This window comes from Protomyctophum parallelum (genome assembly GCF_964188405.1).
Source record: "Protomyctophum parallelum genome assembly, chromosome: 3".
NCBI classification, from domain to species: Eukaryota; Metazoa; Chordata; class Actinopteri; order Myctophiformes; family Myctophidae; genus Protomyctophum; species Protomyctophum parallelum.
This window is the reverse complement of record NC_139698.1, coordinates 47137530-47148193: the sequence shown is the minus strand read 5'-3', so window position 1 is coordinate 47148193 and position 10664 is coordinate 47137530. Positions and strand designations below refer to the sequence as shown.

Genomic DNA, 10664 nt, shown 5'->3' with positions numbered 1-10664 from the left:
AATATAGAGCTTTTTAACCGAAGGAAATCACTTACCCTACCTTTAATTAACATTCCTTTTTATACTTTTACCTGCTCTCCCCAATGTTTGTCATGGCAAGAGCCATGTGACGAATAGCGGAAAATGAATCACAGAGATAAAATGCCTTGTTGCCATTATTTGTTTTTACTGACATGAATAAATAGGCTATATGTTTTATACCATTACAAAAATGATGTCAGTCTTGAACAAATATGGAGAGACAACAGGACATTGGACTTGAGATTATAAATTAAAAAAATCTGAACAATATTCACAAAAGCAAGAATATTAAAAATTATGTGAAAACAAACATTTTGTTCTTCATTTGTCTACTAGCAGTGTGTGCAGCCAGCCAGCCATACACTAATGTCCACGCACGCACGCACACACACACACACACACACACACACACACACACACACACACACACACACACACAACCCAACAGTTCACTTGGATGACAGCATAAAAAAACGTGGGGACCACTGGGGGTCCGGTAAAGGTGGTCAGCTAAATGATTGACAGTTACAGAGATGTAACGGGATGTAACGGGACCCACAGGTGGTCAATGCTTTTCTGTATATAAAGACAAGTTTGATTGACTGTCACAATGCTCAAACTTTGTGCAGCAGTAGGCTGTAATAACAAAAACAAATCTGCCGGGGGAGAAGCAAACCACGCCTATACGTAGGAGACCATTTGTAGGATTTGCATTGACCACCTGTGGGTCCGGAAACTGCCCATAGATCCGAAGTCCCGTTAGTCCGAACATGCACTGCTCCCGTGCTTGCGGTTAGGTTTAGGTTTGCTCCCGTGCTTGCGGTTAGGTTTAGGTTAGGGTTAGAGATAGGGATAGTAATTTCGGAACAATGAACCTTCTGACTAATGACACGGCACCGTGGGTCCCGGGACCCAGGCATATTATCGCCTGCTGGCAATAATATGCAAATGAGCAAGTGACACACTGACATTGTGGGTAGTTTTGCTCATCAATTTGAGACAAAGGTTAGTAAGACGATCGAGGAGTTGCTCTCTCTCTCTCTCTCTGTGTGCGAGTGAGTGTGAGGTGGGGAAGGGGTTTTTAGTTGTGCTGCTGCGCTGATGTCGTCCCGAGAGAGTGCTATGTTTCTCAGTACAATGGTGCATGACCAAGAGAGCGCTATCGTCTTCAGTGCAGGATAAAGTTGCGTCCTGTGGTCGTGGTCGTTGGTTTAATGGGTCCATTATCAATAATCAGCACTTTGGGGTGCAAAACACACCCTATTTTCATCTCTGCGGTTAGGAAGCAAATGGACACTTGCGGGTCTATAACTCAGTGTACTAATGGAACAAAATAGGCTTTTGATTCCAACATTCTCTTGGAACAAGTTATATTAAAACGCATATAACATGCATTTTAAAACTGCTTTTAATATTTAATATCATACTGTCTATGTCTATTAGTTATTTCTAATGGTTTGATCCTCAATCACCACTCTGATATAACCAGGCCTTGTCATTTCTTTCTGGACTTTGAAAGCAGTTTTAGCTGCAGTACCATAATGTCCTGAGGTGGTGGGGGTGCTGATATGCAGATTATTTAATATTTGAGTCATTATAATACTGATGCTATATAAAACCAGGCTTGTTTCCATTCCATGCCAGCTCGGAAAATCAACAATTGTGGACATTGTAAACAAAGTGGAAATGCAAATTTGAAACTGAAGACTGAAGAAGGAGGAAATATACAAAGTAGGGTGACATTGATGACATCACAATGAGACCAAAATCAGTTGAGCTGTTCCTGAGAGCAATTTCCATTAAAGCACCTGATATGATATGAAAGCCTGATTGTTCAAAATTGGTTATTTGTGGGGATAGAAAACACATATGGGAGCCCCAAAAACACAAAAGAAATTGAAAAAGTTGAATTTGATGTTATAGCTCCTTTAAAACTGAGCTTTTACAGTGTAAAAACTGCAGTCCCAGAGAATTAAAAAAGCATATCAAATGGGCCTCTTGATACGTTTCCACAGGTGGATTCAAGTCCAGCTCCAGACAGGAAGTGTCTGAGATCTTAGGAGAACTTTTGTGTTTCACGGTCCAGGAGAACATTATTGTATTGCGTCTCTGGCATGATCAACTTGAGGCAGAGCTCCTGGACCTGGCTAGACGACCCATGGCTGATGTTAGCCGGCAGGTCATAGCCCATGATGTCGATGTTGTTGCTGGGCTGCCAGGGCCGCAGGTTCTTGTTCTTGATCAGCTTTGCCGAGCGGAGCTGCGGCATCCGGTCTCCAAAGCAGCTCTGCATCAGCCTCTCCTGGGCCTGTCGCATGAGGCTCACCTCCTCCGCCACGCAGGCCAGACCGAGGGCCTCCAGCTTCTGCCAAAGCGAGGCGTTGAAATGGTCATAGAGCTTTGTGTCCAGGTAGTTCCAGGCATGCATCTTGGCGGTGAGGCCCGGTGTGAGGCTAACCTTGGAGCTGTCTGCGCGCATGTTGAGCTTGACATACAGAACATCTTCCAGGTCCCAGGACAGCAGGTGGCGGAGCAGAACCAGCGATTCATCAAAGTACTCTGCGATCATCACCAGGGAGAAGGAGCTTTCCACCTCCGCCACAAAGTCACGGATGTATGCTGCGTCTGTCTCCGGCCGGTCCTTGTCACCGCCCAAGTCGAAGGTCAGGGCGTTTCGGGCAGCCATGATCGGTTCGTTTGGCTGGTAGTACCGCTGGGGATCCTCCAAGAAGGCCTCCAAGGATCCTTTTGGAACCTTCTTGAAACTGTCACATGTCCCTTTGAAATAAGTGAACATCGACTCAAACATAGAAGCTGGCTCTCGGAGAATCGTGATGTATACGGTGTTGTTCGGCATGAGCCTCCGCACCTGCAACATAATAAGTTTCAGCATCTTATAACCACAGGTGTTTACACAACACAAACTTTGCCTGCCACTGTGCACACCTAATACAAAAATATCACTATAATATCAGGTTAACAAGATATCTAAACTAATAAATGAAGAAAAGTGTGTGTGCGCGTGTGTGCGTGCGTGTGTATGTATCTGCATTTTGCACACTGACATCGACCATCATGTTATGCAGCTCACCGCAAAGCCCTTTTTCTAAATTAACAAACGCTGTTTATTTGCATTTTCCAACAGTTATACCCTGAAGGCTCATACATAGTCTGGATTTACGGTGGTGGGGTGACCACCGAACTACAACATGACGTCACGAGCCGCGGTGAAGAGCAAACCACCGCCACCGCTCCAGCCCTTCTCTCTGTTTTTACTCACCACCGCTCAATGTTATTTCAGCTCCGGTGGTCAGCTCACCACCGGAGCGGTGGTCACCTCATCACCGAAAATCCAGACTATGAATAGGCCTTTACTGCGCATTTGTGGTTGCCACAGCTTCACCCTTACTGCGCATGCGTGTTTGCTTTACTGCGAATGCGTGGTTGCGTTACACCACCATTCGTTTCCTGTCTAATTTTGCCGCGGGCCACTGGACACTCCAAGCCTCATAACAGCACTCACTCACATGCACGTATGCCGTATGTTTTTGGATGCCTACGTCTCTACATTGCTCCATTTCACCTCTAACAAAAAACACGGACTCTCCTGTACTGACCCCGATGAAGTGAACGTCTTCACACACATGATGCATGTATGTGACTCCTTCATGCGCTTCTATGTGTGAGAGGGTGAATATATTAATACTCGAGCTACTACACAAGTGGTCTTGAGATCAGACACCGTTTCCTATGATGTCATAGGCCGCTGCATGTCTTCCCTGATGGGGTATATTAACTTTTCAAAGTTAAGTTTATGCCCGTTAGTCCGACTTACGTATCCGGTTAAGACTGAGGTTATGGTTAGCAACCTACGTGGCCGGTTAAGACGGAGTTTAGGTTGGGGATATTGGGCTCCATTTTCGTCACCGCTAAACCCCTTATCCCTAAACTTCTTTGCCTTTTTTTACTATTTTGAAAAAAGTTTTTGAATAGTTCAACTAGCCAATCAACATCGAGGCAGTTTTCCGTCACCCAGGGGGATGCGTGACCTCGCCCTTTGGGGGCGAGGTCACGTTACTCAGGCCGTCTTACTGCATGGTACTTGCTACTACTACTTTGGGATGTTCAGCAATAAAAATGCAATGCATACAGTACACACCACACAACTCAAACTCTGCATATACTTTGTTATGTCATATCCCCAACCGGGTATGGGCTAGTGAAAACAACTTATGAAAGAGCGTGATCGCTGTAGCTGTGAACTGGAATTACTACTGTAGGTTCATAAACATCGATTAAGTAGCGTATGTGACAGTGTCACCTCCACAAACAGACAGACCTATACAGGTCTATAAATAAGTGTTTCCTTCACCGACTTGGTAAAATGGTTACATTTACACTTTTAGTTAAAAATGAATACATGAACATTGTAGATTTAATTTTGCAGCATATGGCTTGATGAGAGAGAGAGGTGCCTTAAGGTTCATTCATAGTATGGATTTTCGGTGGTGAGGTGAGCACCGCTCCGGTGGTTAGGTGACCACCGGAGCTGAAATAACGTTGAGCGGTGGTGAGTAGAAACAGAGAGAAGGGCTGGGGCGGTGGTTTGCTCTTCACCGTGGCTTGGTCACCTCACCACCGAAAATCCATACTATGAATAGCGCTTTAGCTGTAGATGTTGAATACATTATGCTTGAAAGCGATTTGTTTACAAAGGACAGCAACAATGTTTGTATCTTTGACTGACACAAACTCAAAATAATAATGCTTCCAAATGTCAAAGGTATGCATGCTATGCTTCATTGTTCATTCAGACGAAAGCACAGTTTAACGTTCAGCACCTCAGTGTGGTTGAAGCGCATGTGGTTGGTGATGATGTTGGCTGGCAGGGTGCCTGGGTGGACAAAGCGGGTGTTGAAGGAGTGTGGGTAGCAGAACAGGTGGCCACACTCTTTTATGGGGAACGCCACAGTCAGGTTGTGACGCTCGGCAAAGCGGAACAGCAGGTTCTGCATGGTGCTGCTGCCCGTCTTGTGGGTCTTCAGGAAAACCACGTTGGTCTGTTTGGGCTTCAGGCCTGGGGATGGATGGGAGCACGGTGAAAAGAAGTTCAGGTTGAAGGTCTCCATGGTCCTGGAGGGAGAGCATTTACATTGAATGAAGGAGCCTTGGAAGATTGCATTAAAGTAAAACACTGAATCTTGACAACACTTGTGTATAAGCTAATATGTCTCATTGTGTAGATTTAAACTGAGCACAGCCACTTGGGACCACAAAGATCACTCTAGTCTAAAGGGGCTCATCTGTATATAAATTCCAAAACTTTTAACAATTTTAGTAAATACGTGGGACAGAGAAAGCAAACTTTTTCCTCCTATATTCAGCTATAGGTAGATTTTTGTCCTAACACAGCTTAACACAATCTGCGCCGGGATTTCTTCCCGGGGTGCTCGGGGTGCCGAGCAGATATGGCAGCTTTTACTCTGAAAGCCCCCCCCCCCCCCCCTTCCGTTCCGTACAAAAATCGGGAGAAATAATGTTGTTTGCTTACCTCGCTATGATTACGATAAAGTTGCTCGATAATAATTTTAAACCAGAGGCATGTTGAAGTCAGAAATTAAGAGCTTAGTAATAGTATATCCATCTGGTCAAATCCACGGAGAGCTCCCTAGATTAGGAGATATGAGCCTTTCTTTCTGAGCGGTAAACAGGGAAGTGAACGGCAGCGCTCATGCACGAACAGCAACAATGGAAAGTTTACGTCATGTGTCTGAGCAAAAAGGTATTTTTGTCCTACACAATGATTAAATTCCTATTGACAATGAATGGAGAATTTACGTCATGTACTGTAGACGAGCAAATTGCCATTTCTGTCCTGTAATTCAATTCCCATTAACAATGAAGCAATAGACAATTAGAGATTGTTAGTTTAGATGATAAGAGCGCCCTCACTTCACATAGGCGTGATTTGTATATATAGCTTTTATCCAAATAGAGCACCAAAGTCCTGACATCACTCGCTCGTCCCCACGATTCCCTTGGTTCACGGAAGTTATTTCTCTATGGAGAATAACATGGGGACATCTTAAAATCGTATTGTGGTCCAAAAATAAACAAGCTGTCTCTGCGTTATCGTCAGGGAGGTGTCTCTGTATCATTTGCGACTGTCACAAACTGTGTACTCTTATTGTGTAGTTGTGTTCCTATTGTTTCCTGTCTGCTCCATTTGTTGATACCTGCCTTGTCTCACCAGTCAGCATTGTATTTCACCTGTGTCCTGTAACCTGTTTAGTGTCAGCCAATCATGTGTTGATTGTAGTTATGTTGCACCTGTGTCTAGTTAGTCTTTGTGTCTATTTAAACCTCCCAGTGTTCAGTGTTCCCTTGACAGATTATACAGTAGTTTGTTGTCCCCCCCCCCCCCCCCCCGTAATTGTCAATATATTTATCCTTAGTTTTAGTCATCATAGCTTAGTTTTTATTTAGTTTTCGTCTGTGAAAAAAGGTCACTGGTGTGAATGATGCTCACCATCTCAGCAGGAGGGTGATCATACAGACACCCACCAGAACCAGGAATATCTTCTTCCATAACATCTCTGTCTCCCTGAGCCTGTGGGAGGAAGACGAGAGATAATTCACGGAACGTATATGCCAGAGTGGGCATAGAGCAAACTCTCTCTAATGCCATAATGTTGCCTTATATAGGTTGTCAGGGCTGGACTGGGACAAAAATTCGGCCCGGGCATTTTCGCGTGAATTTGGCCCAGACCGGCCCACCACAACCAGCACGCAGATAGCAGAAACTCTACCGCCTGCTCCGTCGCGGCCCTAATACCACCACTTTTACAGAACAACATAGGCCTAAATGATACACAACTACACAACCCTTTGTAGAGGGTTTATTTGTCACTCACTGATACAGGTACAGTGAAATTATCATGATGGCACTGGCAAAATGGCAGCACGCCCGGACCTTTCCTGGTGGCCTGCCGCCTATTGGCCTGCCTGTCAAAAAATCATGGCGGCCCCCTACGGTCACGGCCCACCGGGAAAATGCCCGGTATGCCCTGTGGCCAGTCCAGCCCTGTAGGTTGTTAATGTGCATTGGTGGCCATATGGATTTTGGGCCTCTAGCGAGTGTGCGTGCAAAGTTTCAAGCAGATCGGTGCAGTTGTAGCGCTACCATGAGGATGACCGCCTCGTGGGAATGTGCATGCAAAACTTATAAAAATATGGAAATTGGACAGATCTGTGTGAAGGGAACCCGCACACTTATGCTCCAAAAGGTATATTTTATTGACTACATTTCGAGCCAAGGCTGAGGCTCGAGCCAAGGCTGATTATGTGAATCACTTTTAGATTCTATAGTAATCATGATGTCCTTTTTTGCTTATTCCACTGTTGTGGATTTGAGAAATGTGTAACACTGTATTTATTGTTATTTCATTACTTGATCTAATGACCATGTTGTGTTGGTTCCACCCACTGACTAGTAACGTGTCTATTTAAGTGGGTGGATCACTCACATCTTGAGTTTGACCAGATGAGGGGCCTTGGCTCAAAACGTCGTCAATAAAATATACCTTTTGGAGCATATGAGTGTGCGGGTTCCCTCCTCTTTTCCTATGTCACTTTTTGAACCCATCAGCACCTCCACGAAGTAATGTGCGTATTTTACTATAGTTTCTGTGTTAGGATAATGACGTAAAACTGGCCATTCATTATCAATGGCATTTAATGTTTGTGTTCTGGACATATGACGGGCTAGCGGCCCTCAAAAATCACACGTGTGTGAAGTGAGGGGCGCTCTTATCATCATACATCATCATACTGTACATCATCATACATCACATTCCTTGCTCAGCCAATGAAATCATCACAAATGTCATTCCGGCCAATCACTTTTTGCGTCTTCTCTTTTCTGCCTCACTTTAATCTTCAATACAGTATGTACTTTGCTCAGCCAATTAAATCATCACTATGGGGTAGGGGGTGATCAGCCAATCACAAGCCAATGTTTGTGTTCATACAAACCCGGAAAGCTGGGCATAGGAGGGGCTAGTGCCCCACAAAAATAGTGTTTTACAAAACTCTGCCTCATGTTGGCGCTATAACAGGCCGCTCTGGACAATTTGGGGGAGACGTTCGTTGTTGGCATGCAAGGGGGAAGAAGAGCACTAAACAAATTGTATACAATACAAATCACACCCATGTGAAGTGAGGGGCGCTCTTATCATCGTACATCATATCATCTCATTCCGTCCAATCAGAATTTGCGTCCTCAATACGCAATGTTTGTGTTTACACAAACAGTCAAAATTGTCCATTCATTGTCAATGACATTTAATGTTTGTCTTTGCACACTAAAAGACTGTGCCGGAGGCAGGGAGAAGAGAAGTGAATGGTGGAATATGATCTCTGTGTCACATGTACACCATAATGGAACAGTAGACTGTTGCTTCAACTGGCACGCATGTGGTATAATATTCAGGGAGTTTGATTGTTTGTGGCCTCATATGCACTCATATGATTGTTATATCATATTGTGCGGTGCCTACAGGTGAACAGATCTTGGGAAGGGTGGGAGGGAATTGGAGCAGGAGAACAAGGAAAACTAGATCCACCAGGTCAAAAAAAAAAATCACACTTGTGTGAAGTGAGGGGTGCCCACTGGCTGCCACATGACTTCACAATTATCGTGATGTTTTTTGGGGGGGCGTGCTTAAAGACGAGCATTAAAAGTCCATAGCATCATTGGCCGGGGGGGGGGGGGGGGGCATGCTTTAAGACAAACATTAAAAGTCCATAGCATCCTTGGCTGCCACATGACATCATTTCTGATGTGGAGGCCCCTCAAAAATCTGACAGATCCGTCTTGATCACAATCATGACTCAATCAGTGTACAGATCTGCGTGATATTTAAATAAAATCATTTAAAAACTAAGATTAAAACAATGTTTCACATATAAGTTGGCTTCCTGGTGGCGCTATCAAAGGCAGACCCTCACATATATAATAACAATAGCAGACCTAGGTCTGCACATCCACACTACATGGCCCTGAGCATAGAGCACACCCTAACCACTTCCTTTCATCCCGAACACAGACACCCTGATCATTGTCTGTAGACTATCCAATGGAATGTTTCTTATGCAAAGCTTCCATCCCTCCCCTGAGCTGAGCTTTATCTTATGCAAAGCCCAGCCTTTCCCTCTCTTGGGCCAGGTATTAAGCCAATCACACGCAAGTGTCGCAATTGTATACAGGCCTAATGGTGTATTTTATTTTATGTTGTATATTATGTAATCTGCCTTGTAAGAATCTTGGGTGTATTACTTAGTTTAGTATTCACTTGATCATTGTTTGCAAACTATCATGTCGGTTTATTGTCATTGTTTATGTGAACTGTAAAAGGTGTCCTGTAACTGGGCTTCTTTGGAAGCATGCACTTAAATAAAGAATCGATCAATTAATCAATCAATCATTTTCATTTATAATAACTAGAACTGCACTCTGTTGAGTGCCTACTTGCTTGTTGCAGACAAGTAGGCTGGCCTACTAGTGGGCAAGCAGAGCGTGCAAGTACTGTAGACCGCTACAAACTTTCTCTATATTGCTCTATAGCTCTTGGGGAAAACCTTCTTACCGTCTGTTGTAATCTCAGGTATGGACCCTGGTCCGGTTCTGGCAGACCGGTAGTGTGTGTGCAGGCTGGGTGGTGTGTGATAATCCAACTGAATTATTCCTGTGGTAACGGCGGCGATCGACGGGCCCGGGAGAACAATAATAACGGGACACTCAGACAGTATCTCGCCAAAGGTTCACAATTTATTACACACATACAGAATCATATATAGGTCTGGATCCTTGTGTCCTCATGACGTGCCACTGAGACATAACAATAACATTGGCGCTAGCAGCAAGTGGCCTTGCTCTCTGAGATGGTTTCAGTGGCTAACCAGAAAGTCAGTATGTTACAGTTCATAGCAGTACATCATACATATCCTGTACATTTGTATATTACGTACAAGTACACAGCATAGGCACTCATACACATATCATGTTGTATATCACAACACCGTCAACTTCTTCTCCTCCAAGACTTCCTGAGTCTTGTATTTTTGTCTTTAACTTGCCTCTAAAGCCGACGATGGTCTTTAGTATTTGCATTTTTTTCGTCTATCCGGGCTAAAGGTCTATTTTGTCCTGGCGCAATACAAGGTCCAAATTGATCTCTTTGCAACTATATCTCTAAATATCTCTATGAAATACTTTTAACATCTGTTGAAGAGAAAGATGGTAATTAATTTTAACCTTTTCTCTTTCATTACGTCATCAACAAGAATCAATTAAGTAATGATGTAATTAATACGGGTGAGTGATGGGTTATAACTGGCTCTCAATAGAGCACCGAAGTCTGACGTCACTTTCAGTAGAGGGCGCCAGTACACAGGTTCATGTATTTTTTTAGTTGCATTGAAATCCCCATTGAAAAATAAACCGATCATCTCTGCCTACATATGAAGGCAATGTCGCTGCTAATATATGTCACGCCCAGCTGTCAACACATTGCGTTCCTGAGATTCCTCGTTGACGTAAGCTCAGCTGGTGGTGACTCGACTCGTACTAACTAACTAATTAA

General features: G+C 44.0%; 1 protein-coding gene across 1 annotated transcript; it reads right to left on the bottom strand.

Moving 5' to 3' along the window:
• Window positions 1–1994: 1994 nt before the first annotated feature.
• Window positions 1995–6626, bottom strand: LOC310855792 (galactose-3-O-sulfotransferase 3-like). The gene is made up of 3 exons (XM_083760937.1): window positions 6551–6626; window positions 4863–5154; window positions 1995–2890 (listed from the first exon to the last, which is right to left on the bottom strand). The coding sequence occupies exons 1-3, from the start codon at window positions 6613–6615 to the stop codon at window positions 2078–2080; spliced, it is 1170 nt and encodes a 389-aa protein (XP_083617063.1). The 5' UTR covers window positions 6616–6626; the 3' UTR covers window positions 1995–2077.
• Window positions 6627–10664: the final 4038 nt, after the last annotated feature.